This window comes from Scyliorhinus torazame, chromosome 22 (genome assembly GCF_047496885.1).
Source record: "Scyliorhinus torazame isolate Kashiwa2021f chromosome 22, sScyTor2.1, whole genome shotgun sequence".
In the NCBI taxonomy this organism is placed as follows: domain Eukaryota; kingdom Metazoa; phylum Chordata; class Chondrichthyes; order Carcharhiniformes; family Scyliorhinidae; genus Scyliorhinus; species Scyliorhinus torazame.
In genome coordinates, this window is record NC_092728.1 from 103216363 (window position 1) to 103242476 (window position 26114).

Genomic DNA, 26114 nt, shown 5'->3' on the forward strand with positions numbered 1-26114 from the left:
TTGATTTGACGCTAGAGTCTGGCTCCACCCAACGTCCACCATCGAGGTTAAACTCAACACTATTAAGCAGATAAGAAATTCATGTCCAGTGCAATTATGCGCAGTATAAAATTTAACAAAACCAAGTCATCTCTCCTTCCACGCTATGGCAGGTCCTCAAGGTGCTGTGATGTAATCAGAAGCTCAATCTGGTTCAAATACGATACCGAGATTTCAAACAGTCTGGTTTGGTCTCAATGCTGCCAGAAAGAGAGAGAATTGATAACTAGGAACTACCCCCTAGGACAGAGTTTGGAAGGCAATCAAAGAATGGCTTCATTTATCCCGATATTTAATTGGAAGAAATTTTTGTTCATGAATATCTGATGAGCAATCTTGAGAATTTAGCAACAGTGGAGGTTTTGAGAGAGGTGTTGGTACGGTAGAGCTGGGTGTAGTCTGTGTGTATGTGGAAGCCAACGCTGTACTCTGGGTGATGTCGCCAAAGGGCAGTGTCGGTGGGAAATAGATGGGTGTCGAGGATAGATCCTTGGAGAACTGCAGAGGAAGCGTGATACTCTGGTTACATTTAGGTAAGAATAATCTTTATTGTCACAAGTAAGCTTACATTAACGTTGCAATGCAGTTACCGTGAAAAGTCCCTAGTCACCACATTCCGGCGCCTGTTCGGGTACACGAGGGAGAATTCAGAATGTCCAATTCACCTAACCAGCACGTCTTTCAGGACTTGGGGGAGGAAACCGGATCACCCGGAGGAAACCCACGCAGGCACAGGGAGAAGGTGCGGACTCCGCACAGACAGTGACCCAAGCCGGGAATGGAACCTGGGACCCTGGCGCTGTGAAGCAACAGTGCTAACCACTGTGCTACCGTGCTGCCCATGGGACCACATGAGGACAGTCCCAGCTAGGAGGAGGATAGCCTAGTCAACTGAGAAAAGCTGGAGTGAGGTTGAAAAGGACGAGGAGGAGATAGTTCACCTCAGTCACAGTCACGCGGGATGTCCTTTGGAACAGGAGTAGGCCATTCAACCTCTGGAACCATTCAATGAGATCATGGCTGATCTGAGGCCTAACTCCATATACCTGCCTTTGACCCGTATCCCTTAATATCTTTGCTGAACAAAAATCTATCTCAGATTTAAAATTAACAACTGTTCTAGCTTCGATAGCTCAATTTGTGGCAGTTCTAAATCTCTACTACCCTTTGAGTGAACAAGTACTTCCTAGTCTGGCCTTAATTTGTAAACTATGCCTTCTAGTTTTAGGTAGTTTACTTTTATCTCTCCTTTTTTCCCCTATTAAAATACTTCGATCAGATCACCCCTTAACGTTCCAAATTCTAGCAAAAACAGGCCTAATTTGGTGTAATCTTTCCTCCTAACTTAACCCCTGTAGTTAAGGGTGGCACGGTGGCAGTGGTTAGCACTGCTGATTCACAGCAACAGGGACCTGGGTTCAATTCCAATTTTGGATGACTGTCGGTGTGGAGTGTGCACGTTCTCCCCGTGTCTGTGTGGGTTTCCTCCGGATGCTCTGGTTTCCTCCCACAGTCCAAAGATCTACAGGTTAGTTGAATCGGCCATGCTAAAATTGCCCCCAAGTGTCCAGAGCTTAGGTGGTGTTACTGGGTACAGGGATAGGGTGGAGGCACGGGCCTAGGTGGGGGCCTTTTCAGAGGGTCATTACAGACGCGATGGGCCAAATGGCCTTCTGCACTGTAGGGATTCTGCGATTCTATGTTTGATTTTTTTTTTGGAAAGTTACGTTGCACTCCCTCCAAGGCCAAAATATCCTTCCAAAATAACCCCGAACTGCTCACAGTGACTCCAAAGTGGAGTCTAACCAGAGCTTTTTTTTTATAGCAGCAGCATAACTTTGATAAGAGCCTATTTGGATCTGTGGCAAAGGCTGAAACCTGATTTTGACAGATTCAAACATGGGAGTTCCAGGAAAGATGGACATGATTTTGGGTTGGAGCAACACACTCGACTGAATGTCAGCCAAGAGCTGACAATCTCGGGTGAGAGAGGTGGTGGCGAGAGAACTGGCTGGCTGAAACGTTCATGTGGAACCTGCTTGAGCTGACAGTTTTTGGAAGTCAAATGTTTCACCTTAACAGAGGACAGGTCAAAACCGTTTGTGGTTCAGTACAGAGTGCTGGCAGCTTGGTTGATGGTAGAAAACTGAAGGGTGCAGCTTTAAATTTACAGTTCCAAATGTTTGGCAAAGTGCAACTGTGTTGTTTAGTTCATGCGTTTTAACTGATGGAAATGATTATAGGCCCTCTTTCTCTGTTGCCATGCTTCGCCAGTCGTGTATGTTCAGTTTATTCCATTGTTTTTTAACCACTGCCACATAAGCACCCTTTCACTGTACTTTCTGGGAACGTCGTGTGATGTGTAGTTATCTGTCCAGCATGATCTCTCTGCTGATGCAGTTTTTCTTATGTTGCCCATTTCGGGTGAGGAGGGTGTGTGAGTGCATGTGTGAGTGCGTGTGTGATCTAGTCCCATATTTTGGAAAGATTTAAGATCTCGATTGAATCAATAAGAGGCACGTGAGATTGAAAGACAATCGAAGCTGTTGCGCTGTTTTCCACAGCCTTTGGCCTTTGGCCTCGGTTCTCTGGTAGTTTTTTAAAAAAAATTTGATTTTGTTTTTCCCCCACTACCAGCTTGGGTTCGCTGACCTCAACCTAGCGGAGTTTGCAGGTTCAGGTTCCACTGCACGCTGCTGTTTATTGGAGGGGTATGATACAAAGAATACTCGACAGGACAACTCTATCCTAAAGGTACTGTTGGGGAGGCAGAGAAAATTGAAGTTTAATTTTTTGAAATCAGATGCAAAATATCTACATCCTAGGGTGGATGTTAAAAACGTTCTTATAATCCTGTGGATTATTTGAACAGGGGGTAGGAGAATTCTTCTGTTGTCCAGCTAATATTCCTCCCATCAGCAAAAGCAGGTTCCTTATTTCATTAATAAAACCGAATGCTGGAAATGCACGGCACGTGTGGCAGCATCTGAAGGGGGAGAAACAGTTAATGTATGGAATCTGCTTCTCTTGGGAATATTCACGTCCTGAGCCTGTTCTGATTGTCAGGGTGTCTGTCTACGAGATATTCCTGGAGATGGTTCAATAACAGGCCACCTCTGGGTCTGTTGCCCAATTAAGGATGGCGGGTGGGTGCCCGAGGCTGCGGATCCCATTGAGTCAGGCTTGCAGCCTTGGAACAAAATCCCATCACTAGAGGTGGATGCTGCCACTGTCGGCGGGGGGGCGGAATACAAGACCTCCTCCGTTTTGAGGCACCTCCTGACAGGTTAAACTTCAGTGAAATAAAGGGTAACCACAGCTGTTAGGGTAAAAAGGGAGGCCATTCGGCCCATCAGGTCTGCACCGACCTTCTGAAAGAGCACCCCACCCAGGCCCACTCCCCCGCTCTAGTCCCATAACCCTGCAACCCTAATTAACCGTCGGACACCAAGGGGCAATTTAGCACGGCCAATCCAACAAACCTGCACATCTTTGGACTTATGGGAGGAAACCGGAGCACCCGGAGGAAACCCACGCAGCCAGGGGAGGAATGTGCAAACTCCACACAGTCACCCAAGGTTGAAATCGAACCCTGGTGCTGTGAGGCAACAGTGCTAATTACTGTGCCATCTGTGGAGGTGTTAAACAGCAGTCCTCGTATTGTTAGTGGGATCCGGTGATTGCTGTGTGTTTGCCAACACGACAGAAGTGACTGCTCTTCAAAAATGAAATATCCTTTTTGGCCAAGAAAGCAGGTCTAACTTTTTTAGGTTTTAAAATACAGATCTTTCTTTTATAGGTAATTAGCCAAAACCTAGCATTCACTGGTAATTCTCAAGAAGTTGCTTCATTTTGTTTGAAAGTACCAACACTTTCCTGAAACACCACCTATTTTTGGAGCACATTTTTTTTTCAATGGCTTGCTGCAGATGGCTTGCTGCACTGTGATCAGCTCTATGCCACCAGCAAAATACAAACAACGTGCTTACAAACTTGCAAAGATATTATCGAAATAACGGGGAGCAGGTGTTTGAAGTAATTGCACAGGGTTGTGATATCTTTGGGACTCAGATGACTTCTAACATTTTGGTTTGAGGTTCTCTGAAATCTGGGTGATATTGCTGCCTTTTAATGATTTAACTATCCATTTAATTTTGTTGAAATGCTATTACCCTTGCATTCTCAAAGCTACTTTAAAAGCAGTAATAGACATTTTAAATAGAAGTTTTGACTAGTTTCTTACAAAACTTTTTCTCTTCGCAGGTCACCATAGGCATGCAACTGTTGTCAGGAGATCCTTGTTTCAAAACGTAAGTGTTTCAGCAATGATTACCCTAGCTGCGTATGAATTCAATACAGTTACAGCTGGATACACACAGATAATAAAAACAGCACGACTTGTATTTTTCAAGATGTTGATGAGGTTTAACTAATTGCTCTATCTCAAACTTTTATTTTGAGGTTTTGCCTGGTTTAAGTGTACCTTGGAAATTGGTGCTGGATGAAGATCCAATTCCGAGCATCCGTTTCCTCGTTTCGCGTTTACCACTGTCTCGGGCGTCGGGTACTGACGCCAGATTTGTCAGCAGCCTGATTCAGTCAGATGAAACATAACATGCTGGGAGGTCCGTAGGAAGCTGCCTTGTGTCTCCTGTCCCTGTCTGGTTGCAGGAAAACCCAGAAGGGGAACGTGGCAGAGAAACATTTACTCCTTTCCACTCCAGTACAGCATTGACTGTTTGAAAATAGGAACTTTGAGCATCAGCCCTGTACTATACAATTTTTAAAATATTAATAATGCAGTTCAACGGTGGTAGGGCTCTTCAAAGGAGTATTTTCTTGACTTCTCAAACACAGGAACTCAAACAAATACCCAGTTGCGTCCAGTGAAGGATTCTGAATGAATAAAGTTTGAGTTTGCCAGTGTATCTCATTCCCTGCCCACTCCCCTCCAAACAAACAGTCTGAAGGGATAAAATAGCTAAAATAGGTCAGCATCGGGTGATGTTGGGTAAACTGTTAACTGTGAGGAGACAGTAAAATGGCACTAAAAGTTTTTAAATTATTTTACTTAAAGCGCTGAAAACTGCTAAAGACTTGTCAGGGCAAAGCAATGAAACAGTACCTGGTGGTGATTCGTCCAAGTCTAGTCAAATGTGTTATGGATGGGTTCAATTTGTATTAGTTGCTGAGCAATTGAAACTGAAGTAATTATTTTATTTGATGTGAAATATTTCCATGTTGGGAGTTTCTAAAAAGTGGCCTGCCCTTTTCCTCTGGGATCCATATTAAAACTTTATTTCATACCAGGTTCAATTTTGACTCCCCATACATTAAAAGGCAACAGTTTATCAGTTTTAAAACTTTTTACTGGGAGCAGTTGCTTTTTCCAGCGGAGAAGGGGAGATTTATTTTTTATTATTTTTTTTGTTTAAAATCTGTACACGTGAAATGCTCGTAAGAGTTCCCAACCCGCGTGGATTTTAATGGCTGGATCATAGGTTGTGAATCGGATTCTCCAATTTGTTGGCGTTTGAAATGGTGGATTATGATGATGTAAAATCTGGCTCTTCAAGGATTATTGTGTGTCCACGGTAGATGAACTCTTCGGCTTGCCTTGTGTGGGCAGAGAGATTCCGAAATGGCGCTGCTTTCGGAATGCAACATGCTTTGCAAAATACAGGACTAGGTTTTAAACAATCCTACTACTTGGTAACTTCCTGTGTGGGTTAGTTGTTTTCCAAAAATAACCAATGAAGTCAGTGAAACTGCACATTGTTATTCTCCGTACCAAGTGTGGACATCCTACAATGTCATAACTAGTTAAGCTTGTCTTTTAAAGAGAAGTCTTAAACTTCGCTTCTTCTGAGCTTTGGCAAACCTCTTGACGGAATATTATTGAAGCATTGAGCTGATTGCATATCGGAGGTAACTGATGTGTTTCAGCAAGGTGGTTGATTCCCAACGGCCCTCTGAAATGGCCCAACAAGCAACCAATTGCCAAAAAGGCAGCCCACCACCTTCTTGAGGACACTTGGGGGTGGGCAATAAATACCAGCCTTGACGGTGATGCCTTCATCCCACGAACAAATAAAGCGGGTTGCTCTGTCTTTGTAGAGTAGCATTGACCTCCTGGATGATATTTCAAAGGTTTCATATCTGTTTTGTATTGATTCCTAATCTTTGCTAAGTAACTCCTTCATGTAATTGTGTTTTTCTTGTATAAATCTTTTCTGAGAATATTGATGAGACCGTGCACAGTGGATGGTTCCACGCATAGATTTCCGAGAGACAAGGCAATCAAACGTGATGGCAAACGTTTCTTGGTAGGGGTTAAGCCAGCAAAGTTTGTAAAGAGTCAAGGAATCAGTTACTGCTGCGTGATAGATTGACCTCTGACACCACTCTCCTTAAATGCACACTCAATAAATTCGACAATAGCTGGTTGACATCCAGCCAGTGGTGTTGGGTGACATTTTTCAGATATGTATGTACATCAATTGTTCAAATAATGAACTAAATACTAGAAATGCACTTCAGTATTTGTCTTGTTGGCATCGTGATATCGATGAAATGCAATGGAGTTGGATCAGCTGAACTGGATCAAATGTGTGTTGCAACAAAGAGCAAAGAAATGTACAGCACAGGAACAGGCCCTTCGGCCCTCCAAGCCCGTGCCGACCATGCTGCCCAACTAAACTACAATCTTCTACACTTCCTGGGTCCGTATCCCTCTATTCGCATCCTGTTCATGTATTTGTCAAGATGCCCCTTAAATGTCACTATCGTCCCTGCTTCCACCACCTCCTCCGGTAGCGAGTTCCAGGCACCCACTACCCTCTGCGTAAAAAAAACTTGCCTCGTACATCTACTCTAAACCTTGCCCCTCTCACCTTAAACCTATGCCCCCTAGTAATTGAGCCTCTAACCCGGGGAAAAGCCTCTGACTATCCACTCTGTCTATGCCCCTCATAATTTTGTAGACCTCCATCAGGTCGCCCCTCAACCTCCTTCGTTCCAGTGAGAACAAACCGAGTTTATTCAACCGCTCCTCATGGCTAATGCCCTCCATACCAGGCAACATTCTGGTAAATCTCTTCTGCACCCTCTCTAAAGCCTCCACATCCTTCTGGTAGTGTGGCGACCAGAATTGAACACTATACTCCAAGTGTGGCCTTACTAAGGTTCTATACAGCTGCAACATGACTTGCCAATTCTGATACTCAATGCCCCGGCCAATGAAGGCAAGCATGCCGTATGCCTTCTTGACTACCTTCTCCACCTGTGTTGCCCCTTTTCAGTGACCTGTGGACCTGTACTCCAAGATCTCTTTGACTTTCAATACTCTTGAGGGTTCTATCATTCACTGTATATTCGCTACCTGCATTAGACCTTCCAAAATGCATTACCTCACATTTGTCCGGATTAAACTCCATCTGCCATCTCTCCACCCAAGTCTCCAAACAATCTAAATCCTGCTGTATCCTCTGACAGTCCTCATCGCTATCCGCAATTCCACCAACCTTTGTGTCGTCTGCAAACTTACTAATCAGACAACATTTTCCTCCAAATCATTTATATATACTACAAACAGCAAAGGTCCCAGCACTGATCCCTGTGGAACACCACTGGTCACAGCCCTCCAATTAGAAAAGCATCCTTCCATTGCTACTCTCTGCCTTCTATGACCTAGCCAGTTCTGTATCCACCTTGCCAGCTCACCCCTGATCCCGTGTGACTTCACCTTTTGTACTAGTCTACCATGAGGGACCTTGTCAAAGGCCTTACTGAAGTCCATATAGACAACATCCACTGCCCTACCTGCATCAATCATCTTAGTGACCTCCTCGAAAAACTCTATCAAGTTAGTGAGACACGACCTCCCCTTCACAAAACCATGCTGCCTCTCACTAATACGTCCATTTGCTTCCAAATGGGAGTAGATCCTGTCTCGAAGAATTCTCTCCAGTAATTTCCCTACCACTGAAGTAAGGCTCACCGGCCTGTAGTTCCCTGGATTATCCTTGCTACCCTTCTTAAACAGAGGAACAACATTGGCTATTCTCCAGTCCTCTGGGACATCCCCTGAAGACAGTGAGGATCCAAAGATTTCTGTCAAGGCCTCAGCAATTTCCTCTCCAGCCTCCTTCAGTATTCTGGGGTAGATCCCATCAGGCCCTGGGGACTTATCTACCTTAATATTTTTTAAGACACCCAACACCTCGTCTTTTTGGATCTCAATGTGACCCAGGCTATCTGCACCCCCTTCTCCAGACTCAACATCTACCAATTCCTTCTCTTTGGTGAATACTGATGCAAAGTATTCATTTAGTACCTCGCCCATTTCCTCCTGCTCCACACATAGATTCCCTTGCCTATCCTTAAGTGGGCCAACCCTTTCACTGGCTACCCTCTTGCTTTTTATGTACGTGTAAAAAGCCTTGGGATTTTCCTTAACCCTATTTGCCAATGACTTTTTGTGACCCCTTCTAGCCCTCTTGACTCCTTGCTTAAGTTCCTTCCTACTTTCCTTATATTCCACGCAGGCTTCGTCTGTTCCCAGCCTTTTAGCCCTGACAAATGCCTCCTTTTTCTTTTTGACGAGGCCTACAATATCTCTCGTTATCCAAGGTTCCCGAAAATTGCCGTATTTATCCTTCTTCCTCACAGGAACATGCCAGTCCTGAATTCATTTCAACTGACACTTGAAAGCCTCCTACATGTCAGATGTTGATTTGCCCTCAAACATCCGCCCCCAATCTATGTTCTTCAGCTCCCGCCTAATATTGTTATAATTAACCTTCCCCCAATTTAGCACATTCATCCTAGGACCACTCTTATCCTTGTCCACCAGTACTTTAAAACTTACTGAATTGTGGTCACTGTTACCGAAATGCTCCCCTACTGAAACATCTACCACCTGGCCGGGCTCATTCCCCAATGCCAGGTCCAGTACCGCCCCTTCCCTAATTGGACTGTCTACATATTGTTTTAAGAAGCCCTCCTGGATGCTCCTTACAAACTCCGCCTCGTCTAAGCCCCTGGCACTAAGTGAGTCCCAGTCAATATTGGGGAAGTTGAAGTCTCCCATCACAACAACCCTGTTGTTTTTACTCTTTTCCAAAATCTGTCTACCTATCTGCTCCTCTATCTCCCGCTGGCTGTTGGGAGGCCTGTAGTAAACCCCCAACATTGTGACTGTACCCTTCTTATTCCTGATCTCTACCCATTTAGCCTCACTGCCCTCTGAGGTGTCCTCCCATAGTACAGCTGTGATATTCTCCCTAACCAGTAGTGCAACTCTGCCACCCCTTTTACATCCCCCTCTATCCCGCCTGAAACATCTAAATCCTGGAACGTTTAGCTGCCAATCCTGCCCTTCCCTCAACCAGGTCTCTGTAATGGCAACAACATCATAGTTCCAAGTACTAATCCAAGCTCTAAGTTCATCTGCCTTACCCGTAATACTTCTTGCATTAAAACATATGCACTTCAGGCCACCAGACCCGCTGTGTTCAGCAACTTCTCCCTGTCTGCTCTGCCTCAGAGCCCCACTGTCCCTATTCCCTAGTTCTCCCTCAATGCTCTCACCTTCTGATGTGCACTATGCACATACTGGTTGGTCTGCTTGCTAGAGTATTTGGAAAAGTTACTTTTTGCTTATTGCAATCCCTTCAGTTAATGGAGATTGTGAAGAGCGGATTCAATTCTGTGATTATTTTTGCCCCACAAATAAATATATTGTTATTCTAAACCCTCACTTCTGCCAGTAAAGCTGCAAGTAATTGAACTGATGAAGACTGTGAAGGAAGCTGGTTCCTAATGTGATTAGCATCTTGAGGTTTAAGAATTTCACCCTCTCCATCCTTTAATATTTATGAGACACTTATATTTTTTTAAAAAAGCTTGGGCAGTGCAGTGGTTAGCACTGCTGCCTCACGGCGCCAAGGACCCAGGTTCGATTCCGGCCCCGGGTCATTGTCTGTGTGGAGTTTGCACATTCTCCCCATGTCTGCAAATACCAAATATGTGCAGGGTAGGTGGATTAGCCATGCTAAATTTCCCTTGATTGGAAAAAAAGAATTGGATGCTCTTTTTAAAAAAATGTTTTAAATGTTGAAACAGCTACACACCTATCAGGGAAATATCCCTCGGCATAATTTGCATATTTTCTTCCATTTGGTAGGTTCCATGCCATGTCTCCTTGGATCGTTCCTTACTGATTATTTTAGTGATCAACACTCTAGTTAGGTTGTAAAGTAGCAAAGAGAATGTCATAATTTACACCGTGTCGCCGCTTAAAATATTAGTGTCTCAGTTTGCTGGGTCTCATAACAGTCCTGCATTTTGCTGGCATACAGTTCCATTGGTGAACAAGACTTTGTCTAAATGGCCACTCTTCCTGTCGGCCTGGGCCGTGGGTTTGGTGACCATCCCACTTTGCCCCTGGTTGATGCTTGACCAGCACAGGCGGCATTGTGTATGGTTCAGTGTGACATTGAACAGCTTAATTTCCCTCCTGAATCACGAGGGAGTGTTCACCCGTTTTTCTCTGTCATAAGATGTAGGAGTAGAAGTAGACCATTCGGCCCATCGAGTTTCTTTTCCCACACCACCACCTATTTCTGCTCTTGCTTATTGGAACTCTGTCACCCACCATTCTGTGACTGATAGAAAGGAGACATTATACTTTGATGTGTGAACATAGCTGGTTGTAAGAAGCTTCTAATAGGTTGAAACATCCTTGTTTATCCTTCTCCTCTTTCCCCCCCCCCCATTCCTTTGTGCCTATAAGCGCCCCAGTTGAGATTGGGAGTTGACGTGAAGATGAGTGCCCAATATTTATGATTCACGGAATTATGGTGAGCTTTGTACGTCAGCAGTCAAAACTAAAACAATTGTTCTTTGTTGAGGTCGTAACTGTGGCAACAGTCACAGGTTTTACAGCACCAAACGTTATGCAAAGCTTTGCCAAGACCGCATTGCTGAAGGGTGACTGAAGACTATTCTTTCCAATCTGTGTATGTAACAAACTGAAGAAAATCTATTGTGCAACCACCTGAAAAATCAATGTATTATCGCAAAAAGATTGAAGAAACCACCAACTTTGCAATACTTTGTAACCGCAGAAAGAATGGCCTTTCTTGAAAGGACAGCCATTTGGAGATTGTGCTCATGCCTGACCCTAAAGGAGGCTTCAAAATGGAGACCGATGCTTTACAAAAAGGAACATTGAAAATTTCAAACATCTAAACTAGGGCGGCAGATGGTGAGAGTGCCCCCGGCATCTCGCTCAACCTTATTTTCTTGTCCCATCAAACAATGGAATTTTGTACGCAATCAAAATGTTTAGGGTTCCTGTTGACTAGCTGTGTATGGTGCTCTGTATAGAGCAAGAAAATCCTGGCTCTGATGCTGAATGTGTGTAGATGTGGATAAGGACTGGGCGATGGATGGCTAATGCAGGCTTCAGCGTTTTTAAAAAAATGTTTAAACTACTTGGGCAAATAATTGGTGTGGTGGTGAGGGTTGCCATCTCCGTGGAACTTTGTAGCCCATTAATAATTTCAGGAGAGGTGAAAACTGAAATTGGGGAGAAAGAGTGGGTCAATTACATTCTGTAACAAATCTTGCTATTCTTTACCTGGATGTATTGACACCTTATTTGGGCATGACAGCCTGTCTGTGACTCTTGCTACTTCCAGCCTTTAAGAGCAATTGACTGCAGACTGTTTGAATCCACCACGCCTGGATTTACCTGAAATCCACGCACGTCTCCTGCAATTGTCACTAATCTCATTCTCGCTGTACTATTTTTTTTCTGTCTCCTCAATTAAGCCTCTACTTTTCAGGATCCTTTTAGTCCACTTTGAACCTGTGGGTGTGGGGGTCCCTCATGAGTGTGGCTCGGCTGGTTCGGATTTAAAGTGACTGAGCCATCGAGATGGTTGTGTGCTCGGGCCCTTGAAGTGGGGCTGGAACCCTCAACCATAATCTGGTTTGAAGGGCTCAGTGCTGCCACTGAGACCCAATGCTGGCAGCAGTTCGGACCACACTGCCAATCGGACCACGTTGGCTGTTGTGTTTGTACGCAGCCGTGGCAAAATATTAACAGACAGCCAACCTCTGTCGAAGGCACCTTTACAACAAGCAGCTTCTTGCTTTTGTGTTCATGATCGTCTGAAAAATGTTACCCATTTCAGACCTGTGAAATTTTATTAGCTTCACAGCGCAGTCTGGTTTAGCACAGTGACTGGTTTAGCACAGTTGGCTAAACAGCTGACTTGTAAAGCAGAACGAGGCCAGCAGCGCGGGTTCAATTCCCGCACCAGCCTCCCCGAAAAGGCGGCGGAATGTGGCGACTAGGGGCTTTTCACAGTAACTTCATTTGTAGCCGACTTGTGACAAGCGATTTTCATTTCATTTTCAGTCATGACTGATGTTGAGGTTAATTTGCTATAAACATTTCCATTGCACTCACTGGGCAATATTACTTTTGCAGTTAGAAAATCTCCATTTTGTTTCACTGTTTCAGCATTCTCTGTGAGAATAGTGTGTGTGTGCTGCCCTCTGGTGTCTGTAGCTATCTGGGCTATTTTCAACGTCCAAGATTTGACGGAGGTGCTCAAGATCACGGGCGACCTGATCAGAGAAGTTGAGGAGAAACCATTCCCAGTGGCAGAAAAGTCGCGAATCAAAGGAAGCAATGGCGGCCTGAGGAAATACCGTTTTTACACCGGGGTCTAGGATCGGGAATGCTCTGCCAGTGTGTGTAGCGAAGACCGATTCAGTCGAGCCGTTCAAAAGAGAACTGGCTAGTTACCCGAAGAGGAAGAAAATTGCAAGGTTTTGGAGAAGAGGCAGAGGAGTGGATCTATTTGAGTTAATCTTTCAGAGAGCTGGCACCGATACAATGGACCGAATGCTCATCTCTTGTTCTGTAACAACTCCATGATTCTATGAATCTCGTCATCTTCGTAATTTGATTGATACAGATGAGGGTAGTCCAGTTCGGGAGAGTACAGTAGCTTGGTGATTATAGTTCCAGAGCAGTAATCCAGAAGCATGAACGAGTGACCTGGGGGGGGTATGAGTTCAAAGGCAGCAGAGGGAACTTAAATTTCAATGAATAACTAAATCAGGGATTTATTTTTTAAAAATCACCCCTCCATCACAGTGACCATGAAACAACTGGATTGTTGTAAATCTCACGTGGTTCACTAATATCCACTTTTAGGGAAGGAAATCTGATGTCCTTAACTTGGTCTGGCCTACATGTGATTCCAGGCCCAAAGCAGTGTGGTTGACTCCATTGTCATAGAATTCCGACAATGCAGAAGGAGGCCATTAGGCCAATTAAGTATGCACCGACCCACTGAAAGAGCACCCCACCTAGTGTCAGGCCCCCACCCTATCCCTGTGACCCAACCTAACCTTTTGGACACTAAGGGGCAATTTAGACTGGTCAATCCACCTAACCTGCTCATCTTTGGACTGTGGGAGGAAACTGTAGGAAACCCACGCAGACCTGGGGAGAATGTGCAAACATCTCACACAGTCACCCGAGGCTGGAATTTAACCCGGGTCCCTGGTGCTGAGGGAACAATGCCACCGTGCTGTCCTTTGAAATTGTCCAGCAAGCAACTTAGTTGTGCAGGGGGCAATTAGAGATGGGCAATACGTGGGCACCCGTATCTCATGAATGAATGAAACAAAAGCTCTTTGGCTTCATCATTCCAGTTAATCTGAATTTCCCTCCCGTTTCAGCCCCCAGCTTCCAGGGTCTTTCATGATTAAATTGAGGACGGGAAATTTGAAATTTAGAACCAAGAATTTTGGAGAAAGAAAAGCCGGTTTGCCCCGGGGAGCATGGACGGGGTGTTCCGGTTATGGCGGAGAGCGGGGACTGATCGGATGAGGGATATGTTTATAGAGGGGAGCTTTCCGAGTATGAGGGCGTTAGAGGAAAAGTTTGGGTTGGCGAGGGGAAATGAATTCCGGTATCTGTAGGTGCGGGATTTCCTTCGTAAACAGGTGTCAACCTTCCCGCTCCTACTGCTAAGGGGGATTCAGGACAGGGTATGGGTAGGAGAAGGGAGCGTCTCTGACATTTACAAGGAACTCGTGGGGTCGGAGGAGACGTAGACCGAGGAGCTGAAGCGCAAGTGGGAGGAGGAGCTGGGAGGTGAGATAGAGGACGGTCTATGGGCAGACGCAGTGAGTAGAGTCAACATGTCAGCAACATGTGCCAGGCTCAGCCTGATACAATTTAAGGTTGTGCACCGGGCTCACATGACAGTGGCCCGGACGAGCAGATTCTTTCCGGTGGAGGACAGGTGTGCAAGATGTGCGGGAGGACCGGTGAACCATGTCCACATGTTTTGGACATGTCCCAAGCTTAGGGGATTTTGGCAGGGGTTTGAAGACGTCATGTCCACTGTGTTAAAAACAAGGGTGGCGCTGAGTCCAGAGGTGGCAATTTTCGGGGTGTCAGAAAACCCGGGAATCCAGGAGGAGAAAGAGGCAGAAGTTCTTACCTTTGCTTCCCTGGTAGCCCGGAGACGGATACTATATGCATGGAGGGGCTCAAAGCCCCCGAAGTCGGAGACCTGGCTATCGGACATGGCTAGCTTTCTCTGTTTGGAGAAAATCAAGTTCTCCTTGAGAGGGTCACTGTTAGGGTTCACCGGAGATGGCAACCGTTCGTCGTCGACTTAGCGGGAAATTAATCGTCAGCAGACGGGGGTGGAGGGGGAGTAGTTTAGATTAGAGTAGGGTGTCAATAAGGGTGGGACCTGTACAAGAGGTAAATGGCTTTTGCACTATGTTTGTGGTTTAATGTATATTGTTTATTTTGTTACTATACCAAAAATACCTCAATAAAATGTTTATTTTTAAAAAAACATTTACTGAAGATAAGTAGCCGCCAAAAGTACAATGCTTTACTGACTGCTTGGCATCCAAAGGGAGCATGGAGCGTTCCCAGACTTGGGAACAGATTAGAGCTCTGATTGAAGCCCCTCACCAACCCATCCTCCGTATTATTGGACGTGATTTCAGCATGCTTCTGGCACCCAAACCTACTGCGTGCATCTTTCTGCATGGCATGCCTGTATTCGTAGTGCTAAAGTAAAGGATTTGGGGCTGAATTTTATAGCTGGTTTGAGATGTGAACGTTTCTTCAACTGCGAATTTATGGGAATTATAAGAATTTGTTCTTTGTTTCTCTCCCTCCCCCTTCCTCTTGTTCCCGCTCTTTCCCATGTTTGTGAATCAAACTAGCTGCCAGTTCCACATGGGCCAACGGCCCCTCCCTGCCCCTCAAATGACCATTCTCTGTGAGGCTGACATATCAGCAGGCTGTATGTCAGTGGGTGTTTTGTTAGAATTGAGCCCAAATACACCCCAGTATGGCCTGCCACCCCACTACTTCTGGCCAAGGACTTTGAGTCTCTTGTTTATGCCACCTCACCGCCTAATCGGAGACCAGCCGCTAAAACAGGTCAGGCATCAAATCTCGACTAAGAAATAAAATGTTTGCTAAAATAAACAAAATACTGCAGATGCCAGAATCTGAAACAAACACCACTGTAAAAAGTTCAGCAGGTCTGGCAGCATCGGAAGCGAGAGAAAACATTAACGTTTTCCGAGATAGAAAATCTGTTAAACACGATATTGTGGTGTACTGAAATCTCTCCCAGCTACAATACCGTATCTAACAGATTTTTCCCCTCCCTTCTGATGAAGAGTCGAACAGACTTGAAACATTAACTCTGCTTTCTCTCCCTACAGATGCTGCCAGACTTGTTTGAGTTTTTTCCTACGTTCTATTTGTTTGAAATAAATATTTGCGTTTATTTGGAGCGTTTTTTTATTATCTCACTGTGGAAACTTTTCACACTGGACTTATTTGCAACAGCTATTATGTGGGTAGCACTAGCTGTCGTTCTGTGCTGTCAACAACGAATTCTCAAATGACCGGCTTATCTCCAGTTTACACTCAGCTGTGCAGTTGGAATATGTTGCAGCTCATCAAAGAGACGGTGACTTTATTGAACCTTTCTAGATTTGCTTCGAGTTTCAGGCGAGGGGACGTTCCCTTTCCAATCCTGACCCTATCTGAACTGAATTGAAACTTGGGGTTCCAGAGATCATGTTAGATACACAGTGTCATCTGCCTGGTTGTAGAAATGGTGTCGTCTTGTCAAAATATTCCAGCCAAAAGTGCCGATCTTCGAAAGTTATGCAGCTGATTCCTTGCGTTGATTTCCACAGGCCTGCATGTACTGCCAAGTCTATCGCAATCCCAGGGCAAGATAGCTCCCTGCAGCTGGACTGCAAGGGAGATGGGACCACAGACAATAACGTTGCCTCCGGTGGTGGCCTGCATTCAGTGAGGCAGCCAAAACCTCGGCCTCCACTCAGTTCAGGTAATGGAGATTTCAGTTGTATGAAAGGGTCATCTCTTTGTGTGTATATGTGGTCTAGGTAGCGTCGGCTTCTTAACACACAATAAATGACGTGTTTTGACTAAATTAACTTTAACCCTCTTTGCTTCTATTCTAAAGCACTTCCAGATGCTCTCCCAAACTGTACCCTCCCATCAACTTTAGGTCATCCAAAACACTTCCGCCGGTCCTTAACTCGCACCAAGTCCCATTTTCCCATTCCTGTGCTCACTGCCCTACATTGGCCCCGGCCAAGCAGAGTCTTGATTTTAATGTTCTCTTCTCTGTTTTCAAATCTCTTTCTCCACCTGTCCCACAACCATGGTCTTTCCCCCTCCCTACCTCTCTAATCTCGTCCAACGCCACAACCCTCCGTGCTAATCTGCCCTCGAATTCTGACCTGGCGTGGGTCATCGGTTTTTCATTGTTCCACCATTGGTGGCCATGCCTTCAGCTGCATAAGCCCCAAGCTCTGGCAGTCCTTTCTTACACCCCTGCCTCTCTCTCTTCCTCCTTTAAGACACTCCTTTTAAGCTGCCTCTTTGGCTAAACCTTTGGTCATTTGACCTAATATGTTTGTTTTTTGGCTCGGTGTCACACTTTGTTTGATGATGTTCCTGTGAAGTGCCTTGGGGACATTGTTAAATGAAGCTACTAATGTAGCCATGTCCATCTATCTAATACAAATGAAAATATAGTCTTACCCATAGTCATTACATTAACTAAAAAGGTTAAAGATGATCTCATGCAGCAGAGCCATAAATCTCCTTTACTTAGCCGGGGCAGACATTACTGTTTCTCACTCATTCACTCTCCTTCATCTGGGGGATTTCTGAAATGTCGTCATCTGCACTGGATAGTCTTGATTTAGTTTGCTGCCCCGTTCGACATCCGACACAAGATTTCCACACTGGAAATCCTTGGAGATGAGAGTTCTTTTATGTTAAGAACCCCGCTGATACCTGCGAGAGTGTCTCAAAACCCCAAAGGATAGCTTGGAACCACTGGTTCTTGGTGTCGTTTTGTTTGAAATAATGTGAGGAACAATGTCCAAACCAGTCCAGTCATTTGTGTAAACAATTAATAAAGAATATTTATTAAAGTATAAGAAAAAATAAATCCCAACAAAAGACTAAAATACGCTATGACACTGAAGTATATTAATACCTGAGCACTGTTTTATCTGAAATTACCTACTGTTCCCAAAATATACCCACGTTCCCTGAACATACTTGAGATGCCCCTTTTCCCAAGCAACATCCAATTTATAGGTCACATCCAGCTAATAGTTACCACACAACACCACTTGGGTGGCCAAGTCTGGGGAACGCCTCTTCCTGGTTCAGGAAAGACACCCAACTGCGTCTTTCAGAGGAGAATATCTGTAATCTGATGTGACTAAATACTCAATGGAACAGGCTCCCGTGGCTCAGAACATGACCTTTCTGGCTGTTAGATGGAGAACTGGCCTCCTTCCCCAATGAGGGTGGCAGCAGTTATACTGTTAAGTCTCTTTCATATCCTACCCTGTGGATTTGGCTGTCTACACCTCTCAAGTTCCTTGCGTTTAGAAGTTATTATATAACCCCGCTGATCAGGCAGCACAGTGAATCTGAGGCAGTCCGCAAACCTTGCCTTCTGTATAAGTAACTTTTTAATTCTTTCAGTTGACTTTACGGCTGTCCTGTCATCTGAGCAGGCCCTGCCCACTGTGCTGCTGTTGATTGGGTTCATCTCACTCGCTGCGCTCAGATTTCTGGGCCTATAAATCAGACTTTCAGTTTAAGCGATAATACTGTTTGCCAAACTCTTTATAGCATCTCTTTGGTGTTTCTAATGGCTTCCTATTGTCCAGTCAGCGGGAATATCAATTAGTTGACTCGTACCTTGAGGAACCATTGGTTGTAGTTCGGAAAGTTCCATTTTCTGTTAAGACGCGACGGCGAACTGCTGATTTATTGAGGCATTTGAAACGGCTTGGGACATTTTACTACTTTAAAGGTGCTATATAAACGGACGTCCTGCAGACCTTGCATTGTGGGAAGGTCATCTGCCACACACCACTTTAGGCCCAAGTACTTGGTTTCCCCATTTAAAATTAGAATCAGGATGTAAACTTTACAATTAAAATGAGAAAATATGACCTCAGCAGCAGCATTTGACGCTGGGATATAGCTATTTACAGCGCTTGAGATTTGTGGCCTCTTGAGGGGCCAGCTGGTTATGTGGGTGGCACGGTAGCACAGTGGTTAGCACTTGCTTCACAGCTCCAGGGTCCCAGGTTTGATTCCTGACTTGGGTCACTGTCTGTGCGGAGTCTGCCCCTTCTCCCCGTATTTGCGTTGGTTTCCTCCGGGTGTTCCGGTTTCCTCCCACAGTCCAAAAACGTGCAGCTTAGGTGGATTGGCCATGCTAAATTGCCCTTAGTGTCCAAAAATAAGGTTCAGTGGAGTTACTGGGTTACGGTGATAGGTTAGAGGCGTGGGCTTGAATAGGGTGCTCTTTCCAAGGGCTGGTGCAGACTCGAAGGGCCGAATGATCACCTGCACTTACCCACTGCCTTTAGAACATTGAGACTCGCAGAAGAGGCTATTCAGCCATTATTGACTCTTGGAAAGAGCCGTTCAGTTAGTTCCGCTCCACTTCTCCTTCACCATAACTCTGCAAAGTTCCTGCCTTCAGCAACTTGTCCCATTCCCTTTGAAAAGTACCAGTTGAGTCGGGTCCCACTTTCCTTTCAGGCAGTGCATTCAAAATCATAACTTGTATAAAGACATTTTTCCTCCTCCCACCTCTGGCTCTTTTGCCAAATACCTTAAATTGTCCAGTTTGCCATCTGCCATGCCCTCCCTGATAGATTTACTGGAATATGTGTATTATTTAAAAATGCCGGCACAAACTAACACTATTTTCAAGAACTTTATAAATGTTGAGATTGGTATCTTGATGCCGAGCATCTATAAGTGTTTTGGAAGGTGCTGGGACTTCTCATTCTCACTGTAATGGATTTTGTTTAGAAGTAAAGTTGAAGTACAGTTTCCTCTCTTCACCCGCCCCCCCCCTTCCCTTCCCTTCCCTTCCATTGTCATACCGCAACAAAAAATCTTTCCTCTAGAAGGTGGAGCACTGTCAGGGCAGCCCAGCACCGTATCTGTGCTTCATTAGCTGAGCTGAGGTGGGCTTTTTTAGGTTGCACAGTGGGACATTTTGTTCCTCTACCCCGCCGCAACCTCTCCCACCATCTTCCCACCCCCAAACTCCCATACCACTGTGTTACAGTTTACCGTTGTCCTGCGTGCATTAAACTGATTTTGTAAAGTAAATGGATCTTTTCCCAATCCTGCCTGTGTTTGTACCGTTTCTGCTAGGCCTGACTGAAGATGCAGATCAGACCCCGTCCAGCCCAGATGAAGTGTTTCAAACTGGCCATTCTCGGAATTCCAGCTACGCCAGTCAGCATTCTAAAGTGTCAGGTAAATATTCCTGTGTTTCTGTCACCTTGTGGGGAGGCAAATTGTAGGGTGGGGAGCTGAGCATTCAGAAGAGTCCAAACTGTAGAGTATTGTGTAATGTGCTGGATCTGATGTCAGGACAATGGTTAGAAAGCATTCTTTCTGGTTGTATATGGAGCCTGCTCTGCTCAAAACCGCAGAAAACTACAAAAGGTCGTGAATGTAGCCCAGTCCATCACGCAAACCAGCCTCCCATCCATTGACTCTGTCTACAATTCCCGCTGCCTCAGAAAGGCAGCCAGCATAATTAAGGACCCCCACGCACCCCGGGCATACTCTCTTCCGTCAGGAAAAAGATACCAAAGTTTGAGGTCACGTAGCAACCGACTCAAGAACAGCTTCTTCCCTACTGCCATCAGACTTTTGAATGGACCTACCTCTTATTAAGTTGATCTTTTCTCTACACCTTGCTATAACTGTTACATTATATTCTGCACTCTCTCCTTCCTTCCCTATGTACGGTCTGCATTGTATGTACAGCATGCAAGAAACAATACTTTTCACTGTGTACTAATACATGTGACAATAATAAATCAAATCAAAATTTCTGGTGGGTGGGGGGGGTGAAGTGAGGCTAGTTTTTAGAATAAATAAATCTGTGTGTGACCAGAAGCTGAATGTTTAATGCTGGAATTTAGGGACAGTAGTATTGGAGACTTGCTCTTCAAATCTGTTCTTTACACACATCCCCTTTAATCAGTGTTCTAGTTTGTTGCTTTGTGTTCAGAATGAGATGAATTCGGCTCTCCCTGTATGGCAGTACAAACGGTGTTGGCTGCCCTTGCGTTGTTTTACCCACTGGAAGTTTCAGTTTCCAAGTAACTTCTTTAAGAATCCTGTAATTTACAGTCTATGTTTTTGTGTTGACTGGATCCTCACCGGCCACTGCGTCCTTCACTCAGGAAAAAATGAGGTACTGCTCTGGTAATGAAAGAAAATAACGTGGTGTGGGTAGAGGGTTGAAATAAAACCATTAGCAACTACAGCAGGATGTAAGAAATGACGATAGTCCAGTCTGTGATGAAGCAAATGAATAGAACTGACGGCATTTGAAAATTCCTGATGGCTTTCTTTGTTGCAGTGACCTTTCCAAAGATTTCACTGCATTAGTCTTTTGCTCTTCCCATCTGTGTAATTCAACCCTATTTTTCATTTGGTTGGGGGGGGGGGGGGGGGGGGGTGGATTGCCATCTTTTGTATTTATTTCTTTAAACAGAATTATTTTTTTGCTCTCAGCAAGGCAGTAAGGTAAGAAAGAGGTCAGCCCCGAAGAATGAAACACTTTATTTCAGTACGCTGTTTTCGAGCATTTTCAAGCATTTATAACACCGTCAACTGCAGAGCAAAAGCTTCTTTCATTCTACGCAACTCCCAACACAAATTAACTCCCTGCTGCGTTGCTGTGTCTTTATTTTCCCCTCATTCTCACAGCAGTCGTTCATTGTTTGAGATTTTTAGTTGTTCCCAGATTAGAGCTTTCTGCTGTGCGCCCATTAGGATCTCGAGTTGAGCCTGGCCACCATCCTTTCCCATTGGGCTCAGCAGAGAAACGTGACTTCCTTTGCTGCCCTCTGGTTGGGTTCCAGCTTGGGTGCCAGCATTTGAAAGGGGCAATGTGTTAATAAATTGCTGTGTTGTCCAGCGCCCAGTAAGTTGCCGCATGTTTACATCGATCGCTTTCCATGTTCCCGTGGGCCCGTGAGAAAAATTTAAAACTGCCCCACAGAGGAAAGTCTGCTTACGCATAGCAAAACACAAAAATCAATGACTAAGTGCTGAAAATATTCAATCTGGCAGCATGAGAGGGGCAGTTAACATTTAACCATTCTGAAGAAGAGACCTATTCAACTTGTGATGTTATCCGTTTTTTTTCTCTGCTGATGTTGTCCAACCTGTTGAGTATTTCCAGCACTTTGATTAATTTCAGATTTCCAGCATTTGCAGTATTTTGCTTTTATTAAGGGGTACGTTTCAATCCCAAAATGATTATTTTCATCCCTAAACCATCTGATTTTAGTTTTCTAGGCTTAATCATTCAGCAATTAATTCATGTTTATACTCTTTGAGGGCAATATAACATACATTCTTTTAAGTGCTGGCTCTGGGACCTCTAAACTACCCTTCAGACGTATCACAGCCTTTAACTATATCAAAGCAAATTGCAAGAGAAAGCAGAAGCTTGACCTGAGGGAGCTTCAGCTAGATGAAGAACTAAAGCAGTTTAGGATTAAGGTCACCTTATCCGGCTGATCTTTTTTAATCTGCATACTCATTAGAAGGAGTGCAGTGGAATGAGAACAGTTCAAAGGTCCCCCTCCGGATCAAAATCTGTCAGGTTGTGTTTGAGTATCATTAATGCAGCAATACAAAGGCCAAAAAACGAAGTGGAATGAAAGGAAATTCTATACTTCAGATATCCTCTACATATCGATCAATACTAAGTGGGGCACCAGGTTAACCTCGTAGCTCTGGTGCCTGTAGAATACATTTATTCTACTTCAATGCACAAGTGTGTAATGGGTTGAGGGCTTGCCAGCCCAGTTCTGTATTGCTGTCGGATCAAAGCCAGTGTTGTTTGCTGTCGTGTTCTGAAGTCCCTCGTCAGAGGAGAGCATTTCTCTCTCTCTTTACCCTATTGAAGCTATCCTATTAATGCCTCTGTTGGTCACCCTGAACCTTCCAAGCTCCAGGAATTGCAGACTAAGTTGATGCTTATGCAACCTGTCGTCGTAATTGGCCTTTGGAGCACCAATATCAGCCATTCATGGACCTCCTAACACCGACCTTCCCTTTTGTTTCCTGCACTCTGTCCCCTGCCATTGCAGTTGCTGAAAAAATGTTAGAACCTTTCCAATTCGGGTGAAGGGTCATTGACCTGAAACATTTTCTATTCCTCTCCTGGTTCAAGGTCATTTATATCTTGTCTGAGGTTCGCTGCTCAAAACTGGACACTGCTCCAGATTGGACTGACCAAGGCTCAGTACAACATTCTCACTTTTGAATTACAAAATTTGTCTACAAAATTACCGTTTGCTTCTCCACAGCTCCTGGTCTCGACATTAAGAAAGCATTCTGATCCAAAGTCAATCCCCTCACACTTGACAATGAATTCCGTCAGCCACAGTTTTGTCAGCTCACTCACTCTTGTCTGTTCCTTTTCTAACTTCTGTTCCTATCCACACGACTTATCTTGGCATTGGCTGCAAAAGTGGATATATAACTTTCTCTTCCTTCATCAAAGTTGAGCTCCTGGCAGAGATTCCTGGAGGAACACCACTTGTTATATCCTGATAATTCAAGAACAAACCAGGGCGGCACAGTGGTTAGCACTGCTGCCTCACGGCGCTGTGGACCCGGGTTCAATCCCGGCCCTGGGTCACTGTCCGTGTGAAGTTTGCACATTCTCCCCATGTCTGCGTGGGTTTTGCCCCGCACCCCAAAGTGGTGCAGGTTAGGTGGATTAGCGACGCTAAATTGTCCCTGAATTGGGGACAAAAAATAATTGGGTACTCTATTCATTTTTTTTTAAATTCAAGAACGAACCCATTATCCCTGCTCTACTTTCTCCCAGTCAATTAACAGGGACATGCCACAGGTTTACCCCTGATTCCATTATTTTGCTAATAATCTCTTGGGTGGGGGCTTTGAGCTAAGTCCTGCATTAAAGAGTGGAACAAAAACAGAACTTTAGGAGCACTCGGCAAGTAAATCAACATCTTTGCAGGGAACAGACGAGTTAAACTTTCTGGTGCAACCCTATGTCAGAGCTGAGAAAATGCTCAGGATTTAAATGGGAAACGGACAAAGGGTAGGAAGGAAAAGGAAAGGGGCACACAGGAGAGAATGTATGCATGCTCACGAGAAACAGGAAATGGTTACATGGCCGGGGATATTAGCACGAGACTAAAGGAAGAAGCATAAGAGAAATTTGAAGACCTGGCTACAATAACGAAATACTTGAGTCTTTTTTTTAAAGCAAAGAAAGTTCTCTCTCGTTGATTATTTCATGTGTAATGATGGGCAATGGGATATTACAACATCTGGTATGAATATTACAGCTGTTGTTTGTGCTTGGGATGATGTCATGACAGATTAGATACCAAATTCTGCTCATTCCCTGCTGTTTTTTTTAATGTGCACTGTAATCTCATGTGAAAATCATGCTGATAAAATAAAATTAGTGCCAGGATTAAAGTCTATTGTGAAGGGAATGCAGAAGAATAGGGTTGCACAATTTACAGGCGGGAGCAGTCTAGTGTCTGATGCCCACATCCCTCGAGGTGTAAAGCCTGGGTTTAAGTTGAATTGTCGCATTAGATTAGTCATGTTGTAAATATCCATACGTAGCTTAGTCCAAATTGGATTGGATTGGATTTGTTTATTGTCACGTGTACCGAGGTACAGTGAAAATTATTTTTCTGCGAGCAGCTCAACAGATCATTAAGTACATGGGAAGAAAAGGGAATAAAAGAAAATACATAAAAGGGCAACACAACATATGCAATGTAACTACATAAGCACTGGCATCAGATGAAGCATACAGGGTGTAGTGTTAATGAAGTCAGTCCATAAGAGGGTCATTTAGGAGTCTGGTAACAGTGGGGAAGAAGCTGTTTTTGAGTCTGTTAGTGCGTGTTCTCAGACTTCTGTATCTCCTGCCCGATGGAAGAAGTTGGAAGAGTGAGTAAGCCGGGTGGGAGGGATCTTTGATTATACTGCCCATTTTCCCCAGGCAGCGGGAGGTGTAGGTGGAGTCAATGGATGGGAGGCAGGTTCGTGTGATGGACTGGGCGGTGTTCACGACTGTGAAGTTTCTTGCGGTCCTGGGCCGAGCAGTTGCCATACCAGGCTGTGATGCAGCCCGATAGGATGCTTTCTATGGTGCATCTGTAAAAGTTGGTAAGAGTCAATGTGGACATGCCGAATTTCCTTAGTTTCCTGAGGAAGTATAGGCGCTGTTGTGCTTTCTTGGTGGTAGCGTCGACGTGGATAGCAATTTTTAGCAAATCGCTGTCAAATAAAATTGAGTTCAAAAAGAGCAATTGGTTTATGTCTGCAGAGAAAATTCTACACTTGTTAAGCAACGTTATTTATTGCAAGTTCAATATTGTTTAAAAATTCAGGTTACAGCACTGAGCACTCCCGGTCCTCTAGTCTTTCGGACCTAACTCACCGGCGTAACACATCCAGTAGCAGCAGTGCCTCTGGAGGGCTCAGTGTAACTGTGGAGAGTGCGGAAGGGGAGAAGGAGCACAAAGTGGAGAAGCCACCCCGGCCCCCGAGGCCAGCAATGCTGCCTGACAGACCATCCAGGTACACAGCTGTTCTGTTTAAAAGAGGTAGTTCCCTATCTCTGGATAGTGCACATCCTGATAGCAGGACCAATAGAAGGTGAGACCACGGAACGTTGTACGTACAGTTTGATTTTGAAGGGTGTTACTGTTGCCAGTTTGTGACATATTTTCTGTGTCTTTACATCTTTCAAACTCCACACTGTCCTCGGAGATCTGTCTGTTCCAGATCAGAAAATGTTTGTCTGCACTCCCAAATGTTTTAAAACAAGTTAAACTGTAGATAATGCATTCTTTGTACCATTCGAGGATTTCTAATCTGCCAGCAAATGGCCTGTGCATCTTCGCACCCCGCAATCACGGTCGAGAAATATTTAAAATAAACGTTTCTGGTAGACAAAATGGGGCAGATATTTTATAGCTCCAGATGTTTTAGGTTTTCAAAAGATTCTGCTCGATTCATTTCTGCTTCATTTGATTCATCTGTTTATTCAAATTGAAATTGTGTTTAATTTAGTTATGTGCTGGTGTATGTATAATGTCACTTTTTTTCGAGCAAGAAAATCAATTTGCACTAACAGGATTCGTATATCTAAACGCCTTCTGACTCTGTGTCTGCATGTCCAACCTGATCACCGAGTTAAGCTGCTGCTGGGCAATGTGCACTTAGAAAATGGGCCCTTCGAGACTGCTCCGCTAATCAACATGGCTGATCCTCTATCTCAACGCCATACTCCAGCGCTCTCCACATATTTTCTGATGCCTTTGGAATCTAGAAATCTCATCTATTTCCTTCTTGAATTAGTGATTTGACCATCAAAATT

At 44.5% G+C, this 26114-nt stretch overlaps 2 protein-coding genes across 3 annotated transcripts in view; one reads left to right on the top strand and one right to left on the bottom strand.

The window, feature by feature from the left end:
* LOC140399290 (early estrogen-induced gene 1 protein-like) overlaps positions 1 to 26114 on the top strand; it is a 126164-nt gene that overhangs the window by 86031 nt on the left and 14019 nt on the right. Inside the window, exons 4-8 of one of the 2 annotated variants that reach the window (XM_072488773.1) lie at positions 2677 to 2793; positions 4303 to 4349; positions 16315 to 16469; positions 19856 to 19960; positions 25123 to 25390. In XM_072488773.1, coding sequence (XP_072344874.1) covers positions 2677 to 2793; positions 4303 to 4349; positions 16315 to 16469; positions 19856 to 19960; positions 25123 to 25390 — 692 coding nt within the window. The remainder of the gene's footprint in view (positions 1 to 2676; positions 2794 to 4302; positions 4350 to 16314; positions 16470 to 19855; positions 19961 to 25122; positions 25391 to 26114) is intronic. The other variant, XM_072488774.1, reaches the window with a different exon arrangement.
* The window catches only part of LOC140399291 (uncharacterized), a 34096-nt gene continuing 28724 nt past the window's right edge, over positions 20743 to 26114 (bottom strand). Inside the window, exon 4 of the mRNA XM_072488776.1 lies at positions 20743 to 20920. The gene's annotated coding sequence lies outside the window, so the exon portion shown is untranslated. The remainder of the gene's footprint in view (positions 20921 to 26114) is intronic.